The sequence below is a fragment of the Salvelinus sp. IW2-2015 genome, linkage group LG33 (genome assembly GCF_002910315.2).
Source record: "Salvelinus sp. IW2-2015 linkage group LG33, ASM291031v2, whole genome shotgun sequence".
Lineage (NCBI taxonomy): Eukaryota > Metazoa > Chordata > Actinopteri > Salmoniformes > Salmonidae > Salvelinus > Salvelinus sp. IW2-2015.
The window spans coordinates 23256564-23283965 of record NC_036872.1 but is presented as its reverse complement, the minus strand read 5'-3'; the positions used below and the strand labels follow the sequence as shown (position 1 = coordinate 23283965).

General features: G+C 42.9%; 3 protein-coding genes across 10 annotated transcripts in view; 1 reads left to right on the top strand and 2 right to left on the bottom strand.

Moving 5' to 3' along the window:
• LOC111957711 (kinesin-like protein KIF2A) overlaps positions 1–19239 on the top strand; it is a 33501-nt gene extending 14262 nt beyond the window's left edge. Inside the window, exons 2-22 of one of the 8 annotated variants that reach the window (XM_023978659.2) lie at positions 1667–1761; positions 2379–2501; positions 2900–2954; positions 3080–3199; positions 3421–3465; positions 4393–4493; positions 4709–4804; positions 4904–4958; positions 6308–6470; positions 6713–6803; positions 6992–7055; positions 7166–7257; positions 8190–8332; positions 8459–8663; positions 8991–9101; positions 10405–10472; positions 10948–11070; positions 12336–12480; positions 12695–12796; positions 13057–13192; positions 18465–19239. In XM_023978659.2, coding sequence (XP_023834427.1) covers positions 1667–1761; positions 2379–2501; positions 2900–2954; positions 3080–3199; positions 3421–3465; positions 4393–4493; positions 4709–4804; positions 4904–4958; positions 6308–6470; positions 6713–6803; positions 6992–7055; positions 7166–7257; positions 8190–8332; positions 8459–8663; positions 8991–9101; positions 10405–10472; positions 10948–11070; positions 12336–12480; positions 12695–12796; positions 13057–13192; positions 18465–18553 — 2222 coding nt within the window. In that variant the 3' untranslated portion in view covers positions 18554–19239. Of the gene's footprint in view, positions 1–1666; positions 1762–2378; positions 2502–2896; positions 2955–3079; positions 3200–3420; positions 3466–4392; positions 4494–4708; positions 4805–4903; positions 4959–6307; positions 6471–6712; positions 6804–6991; positions 7056–7165; positions 7258–8189; positions 8333–8458; positions 8664–8990; positions 9102–10404; positions 10473–10947; positions 11071–12335; positions 12481–12694; positions 12797–13056; positions 13193–18464 lie in introns of all 8 variants that reach the window. The other 7 variants (XM_023978660.2, XM_023978658.2, XM_070436858.1 and 4 more) reach the window with 7 other exon arrangements.
• Positions 19240–20034: 795 nt separating this feature from the next.
• Positions 20035–23620, bottom strand: dimt1l (DIM1 dimethyladenosine transferase 1-like (S. cerevisiae)). The gene is made up of 12 exons (XM_023978665.2): positions 23438–23620; positions 22827–22900; positions 22540–22626; positions 22379–22440; positions 22180–22273; positions 22028–22077; positions 21574–21697; positions 21277–21369; positions 21079–21143; positions 20914–20977; positions 20704–20810; positions 20035–20589 (listed from the first exon to the last, which is right to left on the bottom strand). The coding sequence occupies exons 1-12, from the start codon at positions 23493–23495 to the stop codon at positions 20547–20549; spliced, it is 921 nt and encodes a 306-aa protein (XP_023834433.1). The 5' UTR covers positions 23496–23620; the 3' UTR covers positions 20035–20546.
• Positions 23621–23797: 177 nt separating this feature from the next.
• Positions 23798–27370, bottom strand: cenph (centromere protein H). The gene is made up of 10 exons (XM_023978666.2): positions 27267–27370; positions 26829–26963; positions 26147–26202; positions 26001–26049; positions 25818–25886; positions 25567–25623; positions 25089–25152; positions 24830–24881; positions 24423–24583; positions 23798–24105 (listed from the first exon to the last, which is right to left on the bottom strand). The coding sequence occupies exons 2-10, from the start codon at positions 26948–26950 to the stop codon at positions 24010–24012; spliced, it is 726 nt and encodes a 241-aa protein (XP_023834434.1). The 5' UTR covers positions 26951–26963; positions 27267–27370; the 3' UTR covers positions 23798–24009.
• Positions 27371–27402: the final 32 nt, after the last annotated feature.

Genomic DNA, 27402 nt, shown 5'->3' with positions numbered 1-27402 from the left:
ATATCCACTATTATTCTGGTGAATGTGCGCTTGTTTTACTATAACTAGTGACTAATAGACTCTTGATTCGCCTGCTGGCTGTTGCCCTTGCTCCCTCCATAATGGCAAGCGGTTACCTTTCCTAAGTTGCGTCTGTGTGTCCTCATCTAATCCTCCTGAACACACTGGGCTCTGTCACCTCCCATGTGTCCCTGTTCTTGAGTAGTGCTGTCTGTCTGCCATTGCGTGTCTACAGTCACCTGCTGTTGCCAGGGTAGCTTGCAACCAAACCTGCTGATCCAAGATGGGATTTAACTGCCAGCTTGGCGCTAGTCCAGCCCTACCGTAAAGATCTCTGAGACACAGCTCTCAGAATCACACACACGCYGTCTCTATGCAGCAAGTTCTACTTCAGAAAGTTGTATTTCTTCAAGTCAGTGTAATGGTGCATAGGCTCACTAAGACACACACATCAGTTGGTGTGTCCCTCTTGACCAGAAGCAGGGTTTTCTAGAGCAGATCTGCCAAAGAGGAGAGAGAGAGACATCATGGTGGAGTGACATGCATATGGACTCATGACACAGGCATCTGACCGCATGTTCCGCATTTCACTTGCCACCTCTCTCTTTTTACATCACTGTCTGACACTATTACTATCTGAGATTTTCCCAATGAAAGTCAGCCAAAGGGATTCTTATTCTGTTACGGAGTCATTTAAGTTGGCTTTCACTGCTGTGCGCTGTAGAATCATTACTTGGGTAGAACTCAGCAGAGAACACTAAAAGCATCCATAAAGCTCTGCTCTAAATAATGAATGCRGGGAACATGTCCCCCCCGCTTCCCCCCCTGACAGTGATCAGCCAGGGGATGTAGTGTGTCATAGACCAGGGTTAGGCACAGGAAGCTGCTGGTAATTATGGAGCAGGCTCAGCTCAGGCTGCCTGTGAAGTGTGTATTTAGACCAGCAGTAGATGGGAGGGAGGACAGGGAAAGGGTAACTCCATGTATATTGACTACATGCTTCCTAACTTGTTTGACATGGCTTTATGTCTCAGTTGGTAGAGCATGGTGATTGCACCACCAGGGTTGTGGGTTTGATTCCCAGGGCCACCCATATTTAAAATGTATGCATGCATGACAGTAACTTGCTTTYGATAAAAGCGTCTGCTAAATGCCATATCTGTAGCTGAAGTTTAGATAGACCACCTCTCTTGTCTTCACACACTTCTGTTGAGTAACATCCTGGAGAAGCTAGTTTGGAATGTTTTAAGGCCAATTATTTTCTAGTATTCTGTACTGTATTGTCAGGCTGGCATAGCCGTACGGTTTCAGAGAGCATGTTGAAGTGTGTGTGCTGCAGGTATCTGTGTACTCCAGCTTCATTGTAGTAGTTTAATGTCCCTATGCATTTCTCCAGTTGGATAGCTACGTCTTCCCTGCTGACTGATTCCCTGGGGAAAGTCCTCCCACTCCCGCCCTTACGATAAAGATGTGTCATGCAGTCAGTCATCCCTAATGGCTGTAGTGCACTGTGAGTAGTGTAGGCCAGAGTTAGGACAGTACTGTGCAACAGTTTTAAGGAAATAACTAATTTGTTACCTTTCAGAGAACTCCCCTTTAGTCTTCCAACTTCTCTGTGCTGTGGGTGTTTGTCAGATAATGAACAACCACACCTGTTTTGTTACAGGACGAATACACCAAGCCTTGGTCACGTCGTTGAATGAAGACAACGAGAGCGTCACCGTGGAGTGGATAGAAAATGGAGACACCAAAGGGAAAGAGGTAAACAAGCCTAGCTAGTAGCTTAGCACGACAGCCGGCGTCCGCTCAGCTCTTAGGCATATTGAGCCCTATGAATAATGCATCTGAAGACATTCTACAGTTTTGGAGATTACACAATCCTTCTGCATGTTCTACAGTTCTGCCAGACATCACTCTCTGCCCTGAATATACATGAGTTTAGAGAGCCTTACAGCAGTCATATTTCCTGAGCTTTGCTGTTGAATACAGATTTGTCCTACTGCTCTCTGCTCCTCTGAGCTACACGGATATACCTCTCTGCTCTCCATATACTAACATATAAGGTACATATTAACTGAGTATATTTGCACCTCATCTCTTCTGCATATTGATGTGTGGAGTATATTGTGTTAGATCTGTTGAATATTGACTTGAAAAGTATGGCTCGAAGAACCATTAAAAAGGGCACCAATTGGTTGTGGCCTCTGTTAGAAGGTGTGGTAATGATGAATAGTAGGAGATGTACAGTTAACACATTTATTGCCACACCACACACAGACACACACAAGAAGGGCAAAGAGAAGGGACTAGTGGAATTGTTCAGGAGCGACTGTATGGGTTAGGTACAATTACAGTGACACACTCTTCTCTCTGTCCAGATTGACTTTGAGAGTATATTTGCACTAAACCCAGATGTGGCCCCAGAAGAGGAGATCGCCCCCAGCCCAGAGACCCCGCCCCCACCAACGCCCACCTCTGTGAAGGTCAACAAGATCACCAAGGTGAGCGCTTCAMGCGACGGAATTTAGTTTAGTTATGGAATGCTAGTATAACTACCGCAGGGTGAAGTCTGCCTGTGTAGTGCATAGATATAGAACCGGATATATTGCCTATGGTGCAGTGTGTGGCCTCAGAGGCCCACTGCTGGAGTGGCAAAAAAAAACACAGAACAGATGCGAACAAAGGAAGCTCCAGTAATCTGATTCTCAATATTTGTCCATTTTTATAACCCTTATTTTGCAGTCATGGGAGTGAGAAGTGTTGTATTCTTCAGTGTTGTGTTCTAGTGATCTGCTGGGTAAAATCATTTCGTAAACCATGATTATGGTTTAATCCTCATGGCTTCAATTATTTTTGTCAATGCATTTATCTTATCTCCCTCTTTTGTGTTCCTTAGCAGAACCGGCGAACAATAGCGCCCACTAAGAATGGCACTCCGTCCAGGGATAACAGAGGTGTTTGTGTACTTGTTTTGATCATTGACAGTTGAACATTGTCTTGAAATGTTCATGGGTACCATGTCGCTTAATTCACTTGAAACAGGCCCTCTTGATAACTCTCTGTGTTGTGGGTTCCACAGTGGTGTCGACCCGGTCCAGACCAGCTCCACCCCAGCAGCTAGAGCCTTCCCCTCCTCCTCCTCCCGCCCAGCAGCCAGCCCAGCCCACTCAGGCCCAGACAGCCCAACAGTTAGCCAACGGTAGGAACATCACGGCTATATCCATCTATCTAGGAGTTACATTTTGACATATTTACTCATTCCGGAAATCTGAATGTTCTGTCATTTTCACCATCCTAAGCATTCCCCGGAAATATTATTTGTTATTCCATTTCATGTCGTGTATTTGTTACGATAACATTTGACCAAAAGACTTGATGTTCCTGATTTTCTATGTTTTGTCGATCACATGTGTGTCACAGAAGCGTCATTGCATCAGCTAAGCAGAAAGGAGTTTGGACAGCTTTGTATGTATCAACTCTCCCAACCACTCCAATGCTTAATGTTATCTTAGAGGCCTGTGGCTTTCCTTTGGAGAACCTTTAGTTTGTGATTATTACTCGCCTAAAAGGCTTCCGCTATATTCAAAGCCGTGATGGGGGCTCCCCCCCACCAATGGAATCAGAGACAGAGAGAGACATCCTCGTAGCTCTCTCTCTCTATTTCCTGCTGGCCAGCCTGGCTCTGGTTCTGACCTGGCCCTGCTCCCCCAGATTACTGCAGATTATTAATCACCGCTCTCTGCTCTGAATGACGAGCCTGCAGGCCTTCAGATGGGGCTGTATGCTGCTCAGCTGGATATCTTGGGGTCTGGTGGAAATGGGCTACTGACACTCACTTTATACTCTCCTCTCTCTTATAATAGGATTTTCAAATTATGAATTGGGTTTCTAAATGGTACTAACTGTTTTTTCGTTTTTTAAATGTATTATTATTTTTAATTTTTTTAATCTTCTGGTTGCATATGTGTCATGCTGGTAGAAATGAGGTGATGTGATGCATCACATGTGATGCAGGATTTATGTAACTTTTGAGGAACCTAGACTGAAGTCCCCTATGTACTCATATCTCTGCTTTCCCAGTCAGCATTTGACTGTTGTTGGATCAGTGGTTGGTCAAGAGCCCTATAGTAGTGTATTGTAATAGTAGTGTAATAGGAATAGAAGGGTTACCAGGGTAAGGTTTGTGCCAGCTGCTGTAGCCTGCCCTCAGGCCTGTATAAAGTTGCTGTTCCTCTGTATGCTAGCTAGGCCCAGTCCCCAGCCAGGCACCACTCTGTCTGGACAACCCTATAGTAGGGAAACACCAGCAGAGGAAGAGATCCCTTTCAGAAAGGTTGAGTGTGAAAGGCAGCGTTTGTGACTTCCTGTTCCTTTGCCGGGGTTTCCTGGCAGCGAGGAGGAAGTCCAACTGTGTGAAGGAAGTGGAGAAACTGCAGGAGAAGAGAGAGAGACGACGGATACAGCAACAGGAGCTGAGGGAGAAGAAGGCACAGGTACAGGTTTACTCTCCTCCTTCCATCCTCTGCCCCACCATCTCTTCTCTAATATCTGGGTTTTTAAAATGAGGATAAAATAAGATAATTGACTCACATATTTAATTGAGTCACTATAGCCATGTTAGTCATTGAACACATTTTCTTTAGTGATAATAACTTGCTAATTGAATTCAAGTATAAATCGAACAGTGACCTAACATAACCGTTCTCAGGAGGTGGACACCACTGTCCCTAACTATGAGATCCTGTATATGATCAGAGACTTCCGTGCCAGTCTGGACTACCGGCCGCTGTCCACCACAGATCTGGTGAGTACAGACAACACCCTGCTCTCTCTCCCTCTCCCTGCTTTCTCTACCTCTGTCCCAATACAATGGCCTGATCAATGTGTGTTTTTATTTTGTCAGATTGAAGAGCACAGAATATGTGTTTGTGTGAGGAAACGTCCACTCAACAAGAAAGGTAAGGAGGACATCCAACAGAGCCTTTAATCATAATGAGGAACCAGTCACGAGTTGACCTATGAGCTTTTGGACGGTCATAATCAGTCATGTTCAGGTATTTTCTTATGGCCTGTAATCAGGGAAACTACACTACATGACCAAAAGTATGTTGACACCTGCTCGTCTGAACATCATTCCAATATCATGGGCATTCATATGGAGTTGGTCCCCCCCTTTGTTGCTATAACAGCCTCCACTCTTCTGGGAAGGCTTTTCACTAGATGTTGGAACATTGCTGCGGGGACTTGCTTACATTCAGCCACAAGAGCATTAGTAAGGTCGGGCACTGATGTTGGCCGATAAGGCCTGGCTCCCAGTTGAATTTCCAATTCATCCCAAAGGTGTTCGATGGAGTTGAGATCAGGGCTCTGTGCGGGCCAGTCAAGTTCTTCCACACCGATCTCGACAAACTATTTCTGTATGGACCTTGCTTTGTGCACAGGGGCATTGTCATGTTGAAACAGGAAAGTGCCTTCCCCAAACTGTTGCCACGAAGTTGGAAGCACAGAATCATCTAGAATGTCATTGTATGCTGTAGCATTAACATTTCCCTTCACCTGAACTAAGGGGCCTAGTCCAAACCATGAAAAACAGCCCCAGACCATTATTCCTCCTCCGCTAAACTTTATAGTTTGCACTATGCATTCGGGTAGGTAGCGTTCTCCTTGCATCCGCCAAACCCAGATTAATCCGTCAGACTGCCAGATGGTGAAGCGTGATTCATCACTCAAGAGAACGCGTTTCCACTGCCCCAGAGTCCAATGGCGGCGAGCTTTACACCACTCTAGCCAACACTTGGCATTGCGCATGTTAGTTTCATGAAGCTGTCGACGAACAGTTCTTGTGCTGACGTTGCTTCCAGAGGCAGTTTGGAACTTGGTAGTGAGTGTTGCAACCGAGGACAGACTATATTTTTACGCACTTCAGCACACGCCGGTCCCGTTCTGTGAGCTTGTGTGGTCTTCCAATTTGCGGCTGAGCCGTTGTTTCTCCTAGACATTTCAACATCTCAATAACAGCACTTACAGTTGACCGGAGCAGCTCTAGCAGGGCAGAAATTTGACGAACTGACTTGTTGTAAAGGTGGCATCCTATGACGGTGCAACGTTGAACGTCACTGAACTCTTCAGTAAGGCCAATGTTTGTCTATGGAGATTGCACGTCTGTGTGCTCAATTTTATACACCTGTCAGCAACGAGTGTGGCTGAAATAGCTGAAGTCGCTAATTTGAAGGGGTGTCCACATACTTTTGTGTATATAGTGTATCTTCTCTGTATACTTTCATTAACATGGCTGTGTGTATTCCAGAGCTGACTATAAGGGACCTGGATGTGATTACCATCCCCAGTAAGGATGTGGTGATGGTTCATGAGCCCAAGCAGAAGGTGGACCTGACACGCTACCTGGAGAACCAGACCTTCCGCTTCGACTACGCCTTTGATGACAGCACCACTAATGAAATGGTTTACAGGTCAGACAGAGAGCAGTCGGTTGTTGCAGTAAAACAACTGTTTTGTTTGACGTGTCAGCTGTATGTTTTTACTGGAATTCAATCCAGGAGGACTGCTTGCATTGGATTTGTGTGTGTGTAGAATGTATTTTGATGGCGTGTGTATGTTAGGCTGTTGTGATGGAATGTGTGCAAGTATGTGTTTTGCTAGTGTGTGTGAATGCACACACACTGATGAGTGGATTTGTGTGTTTCCACTACAGGTTTACTGCCAGGCCCCTGGTGGAGACCATCTTTGAGAGGGGCATGGCCACGTGCTTCGCCTATGGACAGACTGGTAGTGGCAAAACACATGTGAGTCGCACACACACCAGCCTCCTCATCCTCTTCTGCTGATGCATGTCAGTTATTAAACACTAACTTAACAATAACATTACATCAGTGACATCGAGGTTCAATGTGTACAAGCGTTGTTGCATTTTCATTTCAATTTATGTTTCACCCACAATCAGAACTGTGAATATTGCCATCTTTTGTTTCAGACTATGGGTGGAGATTTTTCTGGAAAGAACCAGGATTGTTCTAAAGGGATTTATGCATTAGCTGGTAAGTGATTCTTAGTGGATTCTTAGTATTGTTGTTGGTGCTGTAATGCTCAGAACCTATTACAATTGTAAAACTTTCTCTTAGTCTCTTTCCCCTTTGTCCTCATGCAGCTCGGGATGTGTTTGTCATGTTGAAGAAACCCTGCTACAAGAAGTTAGATCTTCAGGTGTACGCAACCTTCTTTGAAATCTACAGTGGAAAGGCAAGTGATTAATGACTCGTTTATACAGCATCAACTTGTGGTTTTGGTTGTAGGCAATGTTACTTCTAAGCTGCGCGCGTGCGTGGCCACGCATCTCCTCCAGGACTGCCAGGGCAGAAGACGCAAGAGATTGAGTTTCACTATCAACATTTTTCTCTAATGTGATCGAATCAACATTATCAGCCCCTTTTCAATGCAACAAACCAAAACAAATCTAACTTTGCAAGATTGAGTCTTTAATTAAAGGGTCCGTGTTGCATATAAGCTAATAGGCAGAGTGTAGCCTACATTGTCTAATTCTCTTTATTAACTGGGTGGTTCGAGCCCTGAATGCTGGTTGGCTGAAAGCCGTGGTATATCAGCTCGTATGACAAAAAATGTATTTATACTGCTCTAATTATGTTGTTATCCAGTTTATAATAGCAATAAGGCACCTCGGGGGTTTGTGATATATGGCCAATATACCACACCTAAGGGCTGTGTCCCATGGTATACCCAGGGTATACCCATGGTATACGGTCTGATACACCACAGCTGTCAGCCAATGAGCATTCAGGGCTCGAACCACACAGTTTATTTTGCATCATATAACACATTACAARGCAATTTACAATGACCTATTTGGTCCATGATGTTAAACATTTTTTATTTTTTTTAAGTCTCATGGAATGTAGGCCTATCATAGAATTCTCACAAGGTTCAAGTTTCTGCTTCCAAGGCCTCAATTGGTCAGTGCCCCAAAATAATGGAGGGAACTTGGTTGTAAGTGTTTAACTCGGACTGTAAGGGAAGCGGTCTATTGCTCCCGTGGGTGATTATGTTGACAGACTGGTTTTAAGTTGCGGTCCTATATGTGTTGGACCTGACTGTTTAACCTGACTGCGTGTGTGGTTGTATAGGTATTTGACCTGATTGTTGTGTGTGTCTTCTAGGTGTTTGACCTGCTGAATGGTAAGGCTAAGCTCCGGGTGCTGGAGGATGGGAAGCAGCAGGTGCAGGTGGTGGGGTTGCATGAGAGAGATGTCAAATGCACAGAGAACGTCCTCAAACTCATAGAAGTGGGCAACAGCTGCAGGTAAGGCAACGGAGTGGAAGGTATTTGTAGCAACATCCCACAGTTGCCCTAACTAATGACATAAACGGTTACATTTAAATGCTCTCCTTCCTGCTTTCTTTCTCCCTCTCTGTCCCTCTCTCTCAGAACGTCAGGGCAGACCTCGGCCAACGCCCACTCGTCCCGTAGCCACGCCGTGTTCCAGATCATTCTGAGGAGGAAGGGGAAGATGCATGGCAAGTTCTCCCTGATCGACCTGGCGGGGAACGAGAGGGGGGCTGACACATCCAGTGCTGACCGCCAGACACGCCTGGAGGGAGCTGAGATCAACAAGAGCCTTCTGGCACTAAAGGTCAGAGGGGAGAGATCAGAGGGCAGCTGCAGAGCATTCTGACAGGGACACTCGGTAGAAAGTCAGCAGATGTTTAGTCTGATAGTTCAAGTAAAAGTTTATTAATCTTATAGGGATTTACAGGATTTGACATGAATACAGCTCTGATAGTGTGCTGTCTGAGATGCATTTTCCTCCAGTTGAACAGAACTAGCAGTCTTAGTTGGACATAACGTAATCTTATAGAAATGGTCAACTGTATTTTTCCTGTCCCATCTCTCTCAGAATGTATATCAGTCAGCAGGCAGACAAACTGTAGCTCATTGTATCGTTCTTTAACTCTACCAGGAGTGCATCAGGGCGCTGGGACGGAACAAACCACACACTCCATTCAGGGCCAGCAAGCTCACACAGGTCCTCCGAGACTCCTTCATAGGGGAGAACTCCCGCACATGCATGGTGAGTTCATCATTAGTCACTGCTAGTGGGATTGGTAATTGGTGAATTCTTTCCTCACTGGCAATAGGGTTCAGTCATCTCTGATTTTCTTAAAAATTACTATTTTTAAGACACCTGGCCCATGGTCTAGGCCAGTGGTCACCAAGGTATTCCTAGTCGATCGCCAAACATTTCTCTTWAAAAAACAACGATAAAGCCTTGAGTTTCTATTTTTATTTATTTGTATCGCGCCGTTGGCTGGGTAGGCGAAGTGTTCCCATTTTGAACCATTTCATGTATCTGAAGGTACATACTCTGCCTTCCCGTCGGGCCCAGAGAGCAAATCAAGCACACTATAGGCCTACTGCTGGCCAATCGGATGTCTCAGATTACCATGTCTGCGATAACGTAGCAGGCTTAAAATAAATCTAAAGCAAAGTTGATACTGTGAGCTTAAAACGTTTAAAACCATGACTAGAGACAGACTGTCAATGAATACAGCAAAGAGCTGCTGTTTTTATGACTGAGTTCATGTTTAAGTTCTTACTCAGCACTGTCAATACTTTTTATTCAACTCTTTCATAAGCCATTTAATGGGTGTTCTTCCACTTGTGCTACAACCAGCACGGCAGCTGTAATGAATGAGAAGGAAAGTGTATCGATAGGCTTGTCTTGTTATTATTAGCGGCTTGGGAATATTTCACTTTCTCTGTTCACAGGAATAACAACATCAATTTGTGCATGAGGCAGAAATAATTTGGTGTGACTCAAGTTTCGCTATCAGCTAGAAGACGGTGTTCCTTTTTTGMTCAGTGTCAGTGGAGGAAAGGGAGAGTGGAGGGATGTTGAGAGGCGGACCCTCAGTCTGCTYTTCTCTCCCTCTGCTGAGATTGACCATCAGATGCAGGCACCATCAATCAGCCCAGAAAAAGAAAAAGCTAATTATTTAAATGTATGTTCACTCAGCTGTGCCTCACAAGTAATACAACAAATGATCTATTACCGGTGTGATCATATAGACTACCTAAAAAAAAGTATATCATTTTCAGGGATATTCAACCGTAGCCAATATGCAGTGATAATGTGTTGGGCCTATAACCTTCTTTACGAACCTCAATGCTACAGAACTGTTTTTAATTGGTTAATGTTGCATAGACTTATGTTTTTGAAGTGATCTTGACTCAGAAAGGTTGGTGACCACTGGTCTCGACCCTGTAGCTTTTAAGTAAACACACTTTCTGCAAAGGACAGGCCACCTTACTTGGTCTTTGTACTGGCCTTACCTTACCTCCACTGAGTTTCTCCTCACCTCTGTCCTATCCAGATAGCCACCATCTCTCCTGGCATGACATCCTGTGAGAACACCCTCAACACGCTACGCTACGCTAACAGGTGGGCACACGTGTTACAGCTGGCCATGGGAAACTGTGTCTCCTACAATTGTGCTTTCCATCTGTGATCAGCAGAGAAGTGTCTGAGAAAAGGAATATAGGAACCTCTTCTTTGACCACGCTCCCTTTAGGTTTCTATGGTCCTTGAGCTCTTCACTGTGCTCGTTCACACAGCATTTTTGTGCTTAGAAATAGGTAGAGGATGCTTCTGAGCCTCAATAGGCAGATATAATGATGTAAAGAAAGGGCTCTCTATGATCATACAAGTATTTGAATTGGGAATATCTGCCTGCAGCAGTTTGATCAGATGTAGGCTACATGTGAAAGACTGAATGAGTGCCACTGTGGCAGGCAGTTCATGGGGAAAGGAAAATGCCTATTTCTCTCTCTAGTTTTGTGTGTCCTCACCCTCGTCCCCTCTCTCTTGTGGTCCCTGCTCCTCTGCTCTGGGCCTGGTGCTGTGCTCTGCTCTGCAGAGTAAAGGAGTTTGGGATCAGTCCCTCAGACATCCCCTTCTCCCAGGGCGGTGGAAGTCGCTCGGAGTTCTCGGAGCTCTCGCCCACCCATGAGTACGATGACTTTGCTACTTCTCCCTGCAGGTCAAGCACCTTCCCATTGTGTGCACACACATACAAATACCTTTTTGGTTGTCAAAGCATACACTTACCTGCATGCTTTTCCTGTATGCATACATTAGTTGTAAAATACAAACAACACACTCAGTTCTTTTGGTCTTTGTTCCATCGTTCTCACCAGTCTCTCTGGAGGACTTGTCCACGTCTTATTCCTCATTTCCTTCCCTTTTTATTCCATCTCCATGAAACATTCTTTCATCCTTTTCTCCAGCCTTGGCATGTGCCCTGCGATCATCTTTTGCTGTGCTGAGTTTGTGTTAACTTGTGAAATCTGTTGTTCTCCTCATATCCTCTTATGGACAATAACGTGTGCGTGTGTGCATTTTATCACATTTCCTTGTGATGTGGCATTTGGTTCCAAATCTTTGTTTATGGTGTCATGTAGCATAACCAGTCAGTCAGGCCTATTAGTTAACACCTAATATTTGACTTGTCATTTTATACTGTGCTAGTTAGAGGATAATTCCTTGGCTAAGTACCTGCAATTATTGCCAAAGGTGCAGTGAGACCAGCCTGTGTTTGTTCCAACTGCTACAGAAATTCCTGTCACCACCCAGTCAGTCAGTGGGTCAGACACAAGTCAATAAGGTTAGGCTGTACGGGACCATATCAGCTCAGTCACACCTCATTAAACATACACGAGATGCCAGAAGTATAGACAGTCCTGGCCGTACGTTTGTGCTATCATGCCAACTCATTGTCGCTCATTGTCATGCCAAACATGGCTAACATGCAAGGGCCCTGTTGAAACACACAGCTTCTAGTTCTATAGCATCATCATTTAGAGCTGCTTTAGTGGGGAACAACTAATCTAGCACTCTGAATTTGATTAACTGATTATTCTTATATTGCTTAATTCGGTTTTATCGACTGAAAAAAGAAAACATTTTATTTTAAAGATACCATATCACTGTAACTTAAAATGGATTGTAAAGCAAGTTGCAACAAATAAGAGCACAGATGAAGGACCCATTGGCTGCACATGGTGTCACTGGTGTTGTGATGGTTTCTGGGTATCTATTCAATGGGCCAAAACATTCAGTCAAATGTATTGCATAGAACTGACGAGACTTAATATTCTGAGTCACAGTCATATCCAAGTAATGCATTTCTATCTGCAATATCCTGACTGTTTGTCCCTACTGAATAAGGCCCATCATGTGGAGTGTATTTAACTGGGCTGTGCAGCACTGTCAGCTGACCGGAGGATGGTGTTGATTGACACACAGAGTGAAGGAGTTGACGGTGGACGCTAACCAGGTGACCGAGGGGGTCCTTCCCAACATCCATGTGGTGGACCAGCTGGATGATGACTGGGACCACCTGGGCAGCTCCCCCCAGAGAGACGACCTCAAACTGCTCTGTGAGCAGAACGTAAGCAACACTCTTATAATACACTCTTAATGCACTTTTATGCTCACTCAGCTTGTATCCTAGATGGTTTTCTCACTGTGTGGGTCTGTGTGCGCACGTGTTTGTGTGCATGAGTTTGTGCATGAGACCCAGCTCTTCCTTCCTTGAGGCCATTTATTCAAAAGAGGTGATGCTGGTGTGTGTGTGTGTTACTCTGACTGTTGTCTGTCTCCAGGAGGAGGAGGTGTCACCCCAGCTCTTTAACTTCCATGAGGCTGTGTCTCAGATGGTGGAGATGGAGGAACAGGTGCTGGAGGACCACAGAGCTGTCTTCCAGGTCAGACCACATTAACAGATGGCTCCTCTTAGATCCTTTCACATATGGTTAGGAGGTTCCACCTCTGTGTTGAATTAATCTGCAAGATGAATGTCCTGTTGAGCTACTATCCATGAAATTCTCTAAATCATCCACTTATTCAAGCTAATGTGATACTGACTTGATGGGAGCAAAGTCATTGATTTGAATCATTTGTTTGTCAGTAGGAAGATGAGATGACTGTTATTGGTGAGATGTTAATGTGTGTCTTTTGTGAGCAGGAGTCTATCCGGTGGCTGGAGGATGAGAAGGTTCTGCTGGAAATTACTGAGGAGGTGGACTATGACGTGGACTCCTACGCCACTCAGCTAGAGCAGATACTGGATCAGAAGATTGATATCCTCACTGAGCTCAGAGGTAAGCAGCCTAGACATGTATTATTACAGTGACATGGTACCGTTTCAGTCAGATGGAAGAACATCTCTAAGGAATGAGGTGTGGTAAAAGTATGCTCACCTGGAAAATCTAATCCCAAAATCATAGGCATTAACATGGAGTTGGTCCCCCCTTTGCTGCTATAACAGCCTCTACTCTTCTGGGAAGGCTTTCCACTAGATGTTGGAACATTGCTGCAGGGACTTGCTTCCATTAAGCCACGAGCATTAGTGAGGTTGGGCGATTATGCCTGGTTCGCAGTTGGCGTTCCAATTCATCCCGAAGGTGTTCGATGGGGTTGAGGTCAGGGCTCTGTGCAGGCCACTCAAGTTCTTCCACACCAATCTCAACAAACCATTTCTGTATGGACCTCGCTTTGTGCATGGGGGCATTGTCATGCTGAAACAGGAAAGGGCCTTCCCCAAACTGTGCCACAAAGTTGAAGCACAGACTCGTCTAGAATGTCATTATATGCTGTAGCATTAAGAATTCCTTCAACTGAACTAAGGGGCCTAGTCCAAACCATGAAAAAGAGACCCCAGACCATTATTCCTCCTCCACCAAACTTCACATTTGGCACTATTAATCGTGGCAGGTAGTGTTCTCCTGCGGAATCCGCCAAACCCAGATTTGTCCGTCGGACTGCCAGATGGTGAAACGTGAGAGAACGCATATCCACTACCTCAGAGTCCAATGGTGGCGAGCTTTACACCACTCCAGCCGACGCTTGGATTGTGCATGGTGATCTTAGGCTTGTGTGCGTGCGGGTGCTCGGCCATGGAAATCCATTTCATGAAGCTGCCGACAAAGGTATTGGCTGCTGTTGCTTCCAGAGACAGTTTGGAACTCGGTAGTGAGTGTTGCAACTAGGGTTGCAAAGGTCGGAAACTTTCCGGGAAATTTCCGATGCGAAGTTAAGCCTGGGAATTTGGGACATTTGTTTAAATTCATCAAAAAAGTTATCTTATATAACAGTGAACCTTTTTGTGGGATACACATAAGGCTATTCTAGGTCTTGTGGCATATTTTGGTTAAACTATCCCAATTCAATGAATTGCAACCCCTCTGCATGCACAGTGCATTCTTCCATCACATGTACAGTCTGATTCTCAAGATCTTGCATACTAATGAGATGCTATTGAGCCCACACTACTACACTGTCTGAGCCAAGACTACATGCTTTCTGTAAGTTTTTATTACAATACTGGGTGGGGTGAATATATTTTATATAACATATATGATTTTTTTAAATAGTAGCCTACACAAAAGTGTGTTTAAATAATTTCTGCTAGTTAGTTTTTGCTACCATGTAGGTTTTAGCTTGCTTGAGCCTGCTAACTGAGGAGTTTTAATTCACCTGTTTCCATACATGTTTCATTTTAAAACATGTATCTTAAAAAGGAGTTGTTTAATCTAACTGCTTAACTATTCATCTTTAGTTTTTTTTACCCCAAAAAATCGAATCTTTACAAGGAAATGCCACGGGCACTATCTATGATGGAGACATTTCACTGCAGCTAATGTAGAAGGAAAAGCTGTGTACATTTGTAACAAAGATGCAGAATCATCTGGCCAAGTGCATAAAGTTCCCTCAGCGCTCACAAACAAGTAACCTCTGACAAAGTCCCTCTACTTCTATTCACCAATTCCCAACCAGACATGCTTTATCTCCTCATTTGATAGATGCAGTTCAACAGAGTCAAGTGAAGGTCAAGCAAATCGTAGAAGAAAGCAGACTGTATTGCAATCATCCTCTGTGTGGTCGAATGTTCATGGGCCAAGGAATAATTAACGACAGCATCCACCCCTCAACCAGTATTCTACAAGAGCACAGACACAAGGGACAGCAGACACACCGGTCTCTACATTGCAGATGAGCTGACGGCAGTCATCAATGACCTTGTACCACAGAAGGTATTTGCACTGGTGACAGACAATGCTGCGAACATGAAGGCTGCTTGGTCTAAAGTGGAGGAGTCCTACCCTCACATCACACCCATTGGCTGTCCTGCTCATGCATTGAATCTGCTCCTCAAGGACATCATGGCACTGACAACAATGGATACACTCTACAAGAGAGCCAAGGAAATGGTTAGGTATGTGAAGGGTCATCATGTTATAGCAGCAATCTACCTCACCAAGCAAAGTGAGAAGAATAAGAGCACCACATTGAAGCTGCCCAACAACACCTGTTGGGGTGGTGTAGTCATCATGTGTGACAGTCGCCTGTAGGGGAAGGAGTCTCTCCAAGAAATGGCCGAATCACAGTGTGCCGATATAGACAGGCCCATCAAGAGGATCATCCTGGATTATATATTTTGGGAGAGAGTGGTAAGCAGCCTGAAACTTCTGAAACTTATAGCAGTAACCATTGCACTGATTGAGGGAGACAATGCCATCCTGTCTGATGTTCAGACTCTGCTTGCAGATGTAAGAGAAGGAATCCATACTGTCCTGCCCACTTCACATCAAATTTATTTTATATAGCCCTTCGTACATCAGCTAATATCTCGAAGTGCTGTACAGAAACCCAGCCTAAAACTCCAAACAGCAAGCAATGCAGGTGTAGAACCACTTCACTGTTGCGCCAAGCAGAGGAAACTGCAGTTCTGAAATACATCAAAAAGCGTGGAGACTTCTGCCTGAACTCATACATACTGCAGCGTACATGTTGGACCCCAAGTATGCTGGCAAGAGCATCCTTTCTGGTGCAGATATCAACAAGGCCTATGGTGTCATCACTGCTGTGTCTCGCCACCTTGGCCTGGATGAGGGCAAGGTTCTTGGCAGTCTGGCAAAGTACACTTCCAAGCAAGGGCTTTGGGATGGAGATGCAATATGGCAGTCGTTCCAACATATCTCATTTATTTATTTTTATTTAACCTTTATTTAATTAGCCAATTCAGTTAATTAAGAACAAATTCTTATTTACATTGACGGCCTACCTGGGAACAGTGCCTTGTTCAGGGGCAGAACGACAGATTTTTACCTTGTCAGCTCTTGGATTCAATCCAGCAACCTTTCGGTTACTGGCCCAACGCTCTAACCACTAGGCTACCTGGTGAAAGGGAATTTGTGGATCTGAGCGCAACTGGTCCTTGTTTGGGAACACACACACCAAAGCACGCAACAGGCTGACCAATACAAGGGTTGAAAAATTGGTGGCCATCCGGGCATATTTGAGGCTTTTTGAGCCTGACAACGAGCCATCCTCAACAAGGTTGGAAAGTAACAGTGAAGCTTCAAAGTCTGATGTTCAAGAGGTGGACATTGAGGATGTCCAGGGAGAAGACATGGAAGCCTGAGAGGAAGGCAATCAAAGCTTTAGTTTCTAGACTATAATTTTACAGATGTTGAAAATGTTTTTGGGAGATGCGATGGATCATTGGGGATCATTCAATATTCCCTTTTTGTTGTTCAGTGAAATCATCTCATGTGAAGAGTCAACTCAATTAAAGTTCAATTTGTAACTTTTTTGTTTTTAAAAATGTATATTGGAAGGATTTAATCATTTGCAATTTTTCTACTTATGATAAGGTAAAATGTTTGTTTGTTTCTGTCTCCATATGATATGGTAAATATATCCAATGCAAAAAAACATCTAATTTTAAACGGTATTAATATTAATTTGCATATATTTGCATTAATTCCCATATATTCCTTTTAATTCCCACGGAAAGTTTCCACCTTTGAATATTCCCCAAAATGTGCAACCCTAGTTGCAACCGAGGACAGACGATTTTTACGCACTACACGCATCAGCGATCATGTTCTATGAGCCACTTCGCAGCTGTTGCTCCTAGATGTTTCCACTTCACAATAACAGCACTTACAGTTGACCGGGGCAGATCTATCAGGGCAGAAATTTGGCATCCAATGATGGTGCCATGTTGAAGGTCACTGAGCTCTTCAGTACGGGCCATTCTTCTGCCAATGTTTGTCTATGGAGATTGCATGGCCGTGTACTCGATTTTATACACCTGTCTGCAACATGTGTGGCTGAAATAGCCAAATCCACTCATTTGAAGGGGTGTCCACATACTCAAAATGAGCGCTTTATTTTTACTCCTGGCGTATGCATGCCAGGATATTTGTTATATTCACCACCTTTTTCATTCTTTTGTTGATTTTGGTCTCTCTGCATGTATCACCGTTGACATTCAGTAGTAGGTTTCACTTTTATTAACATGAATCATCGTATTCTTTTAAATAGGGGGCAGCATTTTCACGTCCGGATGAAAAGCGTGCCCAGAGTAAACGGCCTGTTACTCAGGCCCAGAAGCTAGGATATGCATATAATTGGTCGATTTAGATAGAAAACATTCTAAAGTTTCTAGAACTGTTAAAATTATGTCTGTGAGTATAACAGAACTGATATGGCAGGTGAAACCCCGAGGACAACCCCCCCCAAAAAAAAATTCAGTTTACCACTATTTTCAATGGTTAGTACTATAATTATAAGCCAAAGTCCTCCCAWATTGCAGTTCCTAGGGCTTCCACTAGATGTCAATAGTCTTTAGAAAGAGTTTCAGGCTGGTTTTTGGAAAAATTACCCAGAAATTGTAGTTTTTCTAGGTGGCTCCCATTTTGGCTGTAGTTTTTCCAAGCGCGTTCTTTCTTATCTCCGGTAATGAACATACAATTTAAGATGGAGAATAGTATCATTTATTTGCGTATTAGGATACCTAAGGTTTGATTATAAATGTTGTTTGACTTGTTTGGATAAGTTTATTAGTAACGTTTGGGATTCATTTTGATGGAGGGAAACTGGATGGATTATTGACTGAAGCGGGCCAGCTAAACTGAGTTTTTATGGATATAAAGGACATTATCGAACAAAAGGACCATTTGTGAGGTAACTGGGACCTTTTGGAGTGCCAACAGAAGAAGATCATCAAAGGTAAGGCATTTTTTTATATCGCTATTTCTGACTTTCGTGTCGCACCTGCCTGGTTGAAATATGTTTGTCATGTGTTGGTATGCGGGGCGCTGTCCTCAGATAATCGCATGGTTTGCTTTCACCGTAAAGCCTTTTTGAAACCTGACACGACGGCTGGATTAACAAGTTAAGCTTTATTTTGATGTATTACACTTGTGATTTTATGAAAGTTAAATATTTATAGTAATTTAATTTGAATTTGGCCCTCTACAATTTTACCGGATGTTGTCGAGGTGTCCCGCTAGCGGCACACCTTTCCCAAACAGTTAATAAGCAGTAATATCTAATCCACTCTTTCTGCTCCATTCTTTTCAGATAAAGTGAAGTCGTTCCGCTCGTCGCTCCAAGAAGAGGAACAAGCCAGTAAGCAGATCAATCCTAAGAGGCCACGTGCCCTGCTGTAGACCAGACCTGACCAGGGAGGGGGGGTGTGGGCTGTGTGTGTGGAGTGGGCAGTGGCACATACAGGAACATGACCACTATAAAAACGTGGCACAGCTGTCACAACCACCTGTGAAAATGCAAAGAAACAGACTCATCTGTTTTTTAATCAGGCCCACGGATGTCATCAGAAATAACAGGAGGGGAATGCAACCTTGGATCTTTTATAGCTGATTTGACATTTTCACCCTTTTTTTTTTGCCCTGTTCTATTTTATTTATTACCTTTTTTGCTTGTTTGTACTTTAAATTTAACAGCTGTTGACTTGTCTTCATTAGAGACCTCCATGTTGGTTGTGCTTTTGGGTTCTACAACACCAGTGTTGTGTATTCTGGTAGGTCTGATTGACATGTATGCATGTGCAACTCTCTGTTGGCCTCCAACGCGTGTGGTTGGTTCCCTGCTCAGTTGGCACTGTACAGAATAGACATTCCTCTGTAGGGCCAGTCTTTCTTTCCCTCTTCAATTTCCTGAGTTGAGAGGAAGTCAAATCTAGTTGTGATTCTTCTCATATCTTACCAGTCCTTGTCTATAGTTTGATTGTTTTGTGCCATACCCAGTTTTTGTTCTCCCTGTTATTTAATACTGTAAAAATTAGTTTTTTACCCATTTAACTTTGTAAAGATAAATGTATAGTAAATACCACTGACCTAGTGTTGCGTATGTTTCTCACAGATGTAACACTGGCGGAAGTAATAAAGGGGATACCTAGTCAGTGGTACAACTGAGTGTCTTCAACTGAAATGTGTCTTCCGCATTTAACCCAACCCCTCTGAATCAGAGTTGCAGCCTTAATCGACAATCACCTCTTCATCTCCCGGGGAACACATTTTTACCTTGTCAGCTCGGGGATTCAATCCAGCAACCCTTCGGTTACTGGCCCAACGCTCTAAGAGTATCCTGTTTGATTTGACCCGCACCACTGAAATGTCATCCACACTTAGGGCATTAACTCTTGATGTGCCATTAGAACCTCTCAATAGTCTCCTTAACTGACAAATGCACATGCAGTCAAAATACAACCTGGAATTTACAGGGCTGAGTAACACGGTGTATGATGAAGATCCGTTACAGTACGATTGATATTTAAATGGAATTTCCAATTGCACCGACATGCAGGGTTTACCGTCAATCGAGCTATGACACAGATTGAATATAGGCCTTGATTAATTTCCAGTCTTCATAGGTAGGAAAACCTCTAGTTTAAKGATAGGATGTACAGGTGTTTGCGTAGTAAGCAGTGTGATGTCCTTTGTTTGTAGGACCCAGAGACAGTGGTGACTCTGGCCGTGTCACCAGCACCACCTAGAGGCAGACTTCATAGGGAGACGGGGCCTGTACAGTGCAGCAATGCCTGATTGAATACTCCCAAGTTCTGTCATTATATATTTTGCATACCTTATCAGCAGGATAGTTGTAGCTATGTCTTTCAGATGGAGAAGAGTTAAGGTCAGAATATCATGTTTTTTTATAACGGTAAAGCAGTCAGGAATTGCATGAATTCATGAAACCAAGATTATCTCAAGGCTCCTCACATAACAACCATGAGTCAGACATCTGACAAAGTATATTTTTCAACCTATCCATGACATCCAAGCACCTACTGTAGGGCTGACCAACTATACTTTCTAGTGCATAGAACACACCTCAACTATACCTGTTACCGCTTAGTAAATATGTACATTTCAGCAAGACAAACTATTTCACTTATAACCAGCTTTCATGTTCATATAAAAGGCATGATGAAGGTAGTCCAGGGGGTGAGTCTGAGGTGTCTTGCTGCATTCCTCAAGCCAGTGAGAGTAGTTATCATCCAATCAATCACATGACTCTTGGATGTGATCTCAATCCATAAAAGGTTCCAGTTTCTGTTCTTTAAAGAACACTGGAGGTTTAACAACTGGATAGGTTTCCACCATATTGCACTGCTGTACAGTCTAGCCGTCTACTGTCCGGTTAGGAAAAGTGGATCCCAGCAGAGTTGAACGCATGGAGAAGTCTGGACAGAAGACAGATTATGAAAGTTATGACATTAAGAATCTCAAATAAACCAAGTTAACATTAAAGGGGYAAAAAAATGCAAACGTAAGTAGAATAGTCCAGCTCCACTTACACCATGAAGTCATCTATGTCCATGCTCCTGGCTCGCTTCTCACTAAACTCAGCCTCCTGCAGAACACTCTCAATCTTCTTGGTGATGCTGAAGTCTGCTGGGATTTCCTGTTCCAGAAACAAACAAATGTAATGACTCACGTTAACTAGTAATAAATCACCCAACCACATCCAGACTGCATAAGAGGAATATTGGTATGTGTGTGCTTACCACGTTGTGTACTGAACAGTGAATCCTGTAGTTCTTCTCCAACAGCTGCTCAACTGCAGTGGACCTGGAAAGAACCATCTTCAGTCTATAGCTTGTCACATAACCATTTGAGGCTGACAGGATATGACCAAGAATGATTTGAATATGCTTTGTTTTGGTACTCACTTGAAACCTGCGTTGAGGGTTTTGTTTTTCCTCACAAATGCAATTCTGACGAGACCATCCCATTCCTGTTGGAGGCAAGATTACATACTCGATCACAAGAACTACTGTGCAGCAGAACATTTTAACTCCTAGCTTTCCCATGTAGGTGACAGTGAACCATGTCTCTTATACAATCACCTTCACAGAACTAACACTTACCTGGAAGTTAACAGGAGGTGGTGGGTTCTTAGGCTCTATTCTGACAACACTCGACTCCACTTTAGGAGGAGGACGGAAGTTATTCTTCCCCACCTGAGCAAAAGAGAAATGAAAATTAAGAATGAAGCAACGGTAGTAACATAGCTGAGAAACACAACAGTCCGCCTGCACAATGCCAGATTCATGGCTGAGTCAATGGTTGTGTCCCAAAATGTAAATGGCATCCTATTCCCTATTTATTAGTGCACTACTTTTGACAAGAGCCCATTTGGGACGCAAGCAAGAGATCCCACTGACCTTCATGAGGTGGTCTACTCGAGCCAGCAGTTGAGTGTTGATGGATAGCCTGCAGTACAGCTTGTCTCCAGGCTTGGCAACCAGACGCATGGCAAACTCTCTCTGGAACATCAGCACTGCACATCTGACAAGACATCAAATCAAACGGTTTTAGCCGTTGTTTAAGTTGTTGCACTGTTTATGAGGAGAGCTTGCGAGTAAGCATGTCATTGTACTGTGTACACTACACTGTATCCTGTGCATATCCCAATTTGAGGTCCATGCACATCACTCAAATGTCCCTAAATATCTCACATTGATAATAATGCATGATTTACACAACAGTCTGGTCTACCCATGCCCGTTTGAAGTTCACATTTGGCCCCCAAGTGTACTAATGGATGTGGGGGGAAAATCTGATAGTATCAGGGGAGTTTTGCAGCTCTGGAACCAGCCAGCTTCTCTTGTCTCTTACCTAAAGAAAGGCCTGTGCAGAAGTAACTTGAAGACAAAGGGTGACGAAATCTGCAAAACAACAATGAAACTTGTTTCCGTAGGTATGTATTATTGTCAGAATTATGTTACTGAACTGGGTAAGTGTTGGTTACTGAGGGTGATGAGTTTTACCTGGTAAGGTAAATTGGCAACACAGACATCAAAGAAAGGCAGCTCTGTTTTCAGGACATCCCCCACTAAGATCTGTAGTTTAGTTTGCATGGGCCTATTACAGACAATGAACACAGATGTCACTATCACACTTTCAACTTGCCTCCCTTTTAAGGAATTGTAAATGTATCTCAGTAGCTAAGTTATGGCAAGTACTCACGTGCACTGCACTCTCTTCTGGAGCTCAGCAACCAGCCTACCGTCCAACTCACAGGCCACTACCTTCAGACAAGGGGAAGATGAAAGCAACAATAAGTACCAGAAGCCTCAAATAAGCCTTTAGCTACAAACATTCACTGACAGTAAGAACGCATTTCTCACCTTTTTGGCTTTCTCAAGCAGTTTGACAGTCATGTTTCCTGTGCCAGGTCCCACCTCCAACACCACATCTGTCGGCCTGAGAGCAGCCTGCCAAAATGGATATCGGAATCGGAACATGTCAGTCAGTGAACTGTCCTATCAATATCATGTAATATTGACCAGAGAGGGTACAGCTGCTTGAAAATGTGAAGGCATTTCTGTACATACTTATGAAAATTGTAGAAGGGGTAGTTGTGATCCTTGACCTTTACCAATGGTAAACAAAGTGGTTACAACCAGTACATTACCTTTTCAATGATTCCATTAACTACCAGTGGGTTTTTCAAGATGTGTTGACCAAGGCTAGTGTTGAACATGACACCTAGAATACATTTACATAAACAGTTGTTTTATTTTTTAAATTCAACTACGCAAGTCAGTTAAGAACAAATTCTTATTTTACAATGACGGCCTACTCAGGCCAAACTCTCCCCTAACCCGGACGACGCTGGGCCAATTGTGCCGCCTTATGGGACTCCCGATCACGGCCAGTTGTGATACAGACTGGGATCGAACCAGGGTCTCTAGCACGGAGATGCATTGCCTTAGACCGCAACGCCACCTTATCATGATGCTGTTAACATAATGAACTAGCTAACTTAGCTAATATCTATCTGGCGTGATTTAGTAGATACTAACGCACGGTTAACTAATAAATCACGCCAGATCAATAATGATATTGTATCTTCTTTCTAGCCTATATATATATATATATATATATATATATATATATATATATAGCCATAACAGACTGGCTAGCTAACGTTCGCTAAAAACGTATCTGCCACTGGCTGGCTCCGACTCGCACTAAGCTACTGCTAACGTTAGCTGCTAGATACTAGAAACAGCTGAAACAAACCTTGGTTTTTAACCTGTTGGTGTTGTCTGGTTTTCCTTTCTGCCCTTACTTTTGGCATTTTTCAATCGACTTTGAGACACTCCCAAAGAAAAACTAATTACACAAAAATTGTTCCAGTCGCAAAAAATATTTTCGACACGTGCAAATAACCTAAATATCCTGACTCATGACGTCTGCAGGAAATGTGCTGCCGTGGTAAGAATGGTAGAAACCGTTGCCGATTGGTGCGTACCGCCATCTACTGGCAGAGCCATACACTTGTGGTTCATCATGCATCAAATTTCTTTCCCATCATTTCACTAGAACATTTACTACATTTCAAAACTGGTGAACAGCAGTTTTATTCATAAAAACACATGGTCAATACAAATATGCTTTTTATTGTAAAAACAACTAATGGTTTATTACAAAAATGTGTCCATCTCTACGATGCAGTGTATTACACACTTTACTAAGTGCTCTTAACATCAGTTAATGTTATCTCTCTCTCTCTCCCCCCCTCTACCTTGATAACTGAACATATTATACATTTAAACAATGTCACAGAAATGTTTCCCTTCCATGCGGAAAGCTCATTCCTCAGAGATGGGAATGTCCTCCAGCGTCATGGCGATGTCTCTCAATTTGGGGTCGTCTCTCCAGTTCACTTTACTGGCAATGATGATCCCCTGGAGAAAAAAAAACATAGCATCATGAGTTCTGACATTATTAACAGAACAGGTAAAATGATATCATCCTCTTGGCACCAAGGCTCTGTCCCAATTAAATCTCCTTCTTCCCAAATGTGCACTTGTTCACTTCCCTTTACTGATTTGGAAGGAAATGACTGGTACAAGAAATATCATGGACATTCCCACGAGTCCACAGCTTTCAAATTTGTGAGACGAAGTAATCAAGTGCACACTTCAGAAGAAAGGAGATATTATTGGGACACACCCTAAGAATAAAGAGCTGTATTCTTAAAGATATAAAGAGTGCAATTTACCCGCAGGACATTCTGTGTGATGGTGGCCATCTTCTGGTACTTCTCCAGGTGAGACTGGCCTTTCTGTAGGACATTTCTGTACTTCTCTGCCTCTGGGTGCTCCCTCTTCCTCTTCAGTTCATCCATCTCCTTCATCTTCTCATGAGTGAGACGCTTTAGATCTGCAGAAAAATAAATAAAACATATGTCAAATAATAAAATATGCTTGAGGGATTTTATTTTATTCATGTCACTTCTCCTCCTGAACTACAAGGCAAAGTACAAAAACATTCACTAAAAAAAGTGATTGTTCATCTTCATAAAAATTTTGTGAATTCTTACATCCTCATAAGAGTAAGTTCAAACAATACATTTGAACTTTCCTATACATCCTTGGTAAAGCAGTAATAGTGTGGGTGATGTAATACCTAGCCTCTGCTTTTTAACATCTGTGATTTGGTCCTGCAGTTCACATGATTCCTTTTGACAAAGCAAACAAGAGGTCAGAAAGAGCATTCCATAAATCTACAACAATTGGTGACACCGCAGCAGAGCCAAGCCAATGACTGCACCGTTTTTCTGATGAAAACAATAAACATTCTGTTCTCATTTATAAAACGGTTGGATAACAAGCACACCATCAGATTGTTGAAAACTTCCAACCATATTGAAAACAGATGCACCCACCTGCTGAAGTGTCTTTATCTTTGAACAAAGGTCTAGGCTACAACTGGTCAGTCCCCTCATTGCTCTGGAATAAAAATATACAGGCCCCACACTACATCAAGTAGTGCTAAAAATATATAGTTACATGTTTTTAAATTGGTAACGTTAGTTATGTGCAGTATAGGCAGGTAAAGTGTAATAACAATGTCGGTAGGTAAACAGCTGATAACTATTTGTGGTTTGTGTAATTGACATTTTTACAAACAATGCAAACAAATTCAAATCAATTCCAAAGTATATCAATGGTAGTGTTAATAATATTTTTATTCTCAAAGGCCAGTTTAGGAGGAACTGCTATCAATAAGACAGGGTCTATTTCCTGGCACCCTATTTCCTATATAGTAAATAGGGCTCTGGTAAACAGTAGTGGACTATATAGGGAATTGGGTGCCATTTGGGACGCAAACAGGCTGTTAAAATCTGCTCCTGTTGGACTTACACAGCATCTGGATCACTCTGTTTCAGCTTATCAGAGATGGCATGCCACACCTGCATCCTGACAAATACAACACAATGTATAATCAGTTAAAAAAAATAAAAAAATTAACTGTCCAAATGGAACTGATGCTCCAAACTTCGACTTAAAGGGTTTGCAAGCAACAAAATGACTATTATCACAACTAATGCACTAGTAATTAATGGATTGAAAGACCATTACTTTACATATCAATACAGAAATGTGATAGTTACCTGTGTAAGGCCAATGTCTTGTTAAAATGAATGATTTTTGCTTCCTCCAAAGTATTTGCATAATCCAGCCTGTGGATTATCCAGAGACAAAGAAATCCACATTTTCAAAATGAGTTGAGAAAATATTCCTTTWGGTTATGGATAGGCCTACATGAGATGATATTGCAAACTAAAGACACTCACAAGTCTTTCTCAGCATCAGATGCACTGCAAGAAGATCTTTTGCTTTTTCCTGTTAAAGAACATTTGAAATGGCTAAATAATTACAGTCTTATTGTCACATAGTATATCAGCATACCAAATTCAGTAATAAAGGTAATGTAACTTACCTGCTTGGAGCTTCACTGCCATCTCAAAACATTGATTTGACATCTGTTCTTTCATCCTGAGGAGAGAAACACTCATGAATGTAGAATTTAATACCAAGTCTTGTTAAGAAGTGTCAGCTATATTCATAGGTAACTGCCAAAATAAAGGAAACACCAACATAAAGTCTCTTAATAGGGCGTTGGTCCTCCACGAGCCAGAACAGCTTCAATGCACCTTGCCAGAAGATACCAACCATTCCGAGCTGCATTGAGATCGTAAAGCAGTCATGGTTACATAAAGAAACCATGGAGCCGGCACGAGATATTGGTCGAGAAAGCGTACCTCAATGCAGGGATGGGATATGCCACTGTGCCTTTATCCACACTGCTCCACTGAGAAGATCGAAAATACTGCTAACTTTCCAGGAAAACTGCCCTTTTCGTTCTCATGCTGGAGTACAGTGGCATATCCCATCCCTGCATTGAGGCACGTTTCCCGACGAACCCCACCTGGATGGAAGCACCTGATTCAGTATACTTTGCATCCCTCATTTACTCAAGTGTTTCCATTATTTTGGAAGTTACCTGTATTACATACTCTATGACAGATGGGTTGGTTAAATGGTAATTCTGAATGATACATATTCATCTGAAAGTATTCCAGAATGATTGAATGATCTATAGATAAGAATTGTGGAGAAACCTTAGTATCTCTGCAGGTGAGCTGTCCTTCTGTCCATTGTCAGCCGTAGTAGCCTGAAAACCATTTGATGCCACGGTCTCAAGACTTGAGGCAAGGTTCTCCAGTCTATCCAAGGGCTCCATGTTCAATTATTGCCTGTCAGTGTGTTCACCACCAACGTCAACAGAACCATAGAGAAGAACAATCAACCCAAGGAAAGGACATTTAGCTATGATTTTCTGTAATTGTTTAACTCTGCAATCACCTTTCCATCTAACGTTAAGTCAGTGAAACCAGAGATGATCAGTGAACGACTTTGATAAAGGCAAGCAGACAACCCCAGCTAACGTTAGCTAGCCAGCTAAATGACAGGAATGTCGGGCAAGAACTTGAAAGCAACTAATTAATTAACACTAACTGAAATATAATATATTATACAGACATTTATATAATACGTACCCTTTTCTTAGTTTTCAATACACAAACAATGTATGGATTCCTTTTAGCAGTTAACCAGCAAACCAATACAACATTTCTACTCAACTGAAGTGAGAAGTCTAATCCTATTGGACAAGTTATTTTAACAATTTCCGTA

Excerpts from the sequence above, each read along its gene's own strand:
- dimt1l (XM_023978665.2), bottom strand. The coding sequence starts at position 23,495 with ATGCCAAAAGTAAGGGCAGAAAGGAAAACCAGACAACACCAACAGGTT. Across the intron at positions 22,901-23,437 it reads CCAACAGGTTAAAAACCAAG|GTGTCATGTTCAACACTAGC; the intron begins GTTTGTTTCAGC and ends AATGTATTCTAG. Across the intron at positions 21,698-22,027 it reads CTGCACAGGCCTTTCTTTAG|ATGTGCAGTGCTGATGTTCC; the intron begins GTAAGAGACAAG and ends ATGTCTTGTCAG.
- cenph (XM_023978666.2), bottom strand. The coding sequence starts at position 26,950 with ATGGAGCCCTTGGATAGACTGGAGAACCTTGCCTCAAGTCTTGAGACC. Across the intron at positions 26,203-26,828 it reads TCACCTGCAGAGATACTAAG|GATGAAAGAACAGATGTCAA; the intron begins GTTTCTCCACAA and ends TTCTCTCCTCAG. Across the intron at positions 24,106-24,422 it reads TCACACAGAATGTCCTGCGG|GGGATCATCATTGCCAGTAA; the intron begins GTAAATTGCACT and ends TTTTTTCTCCAG.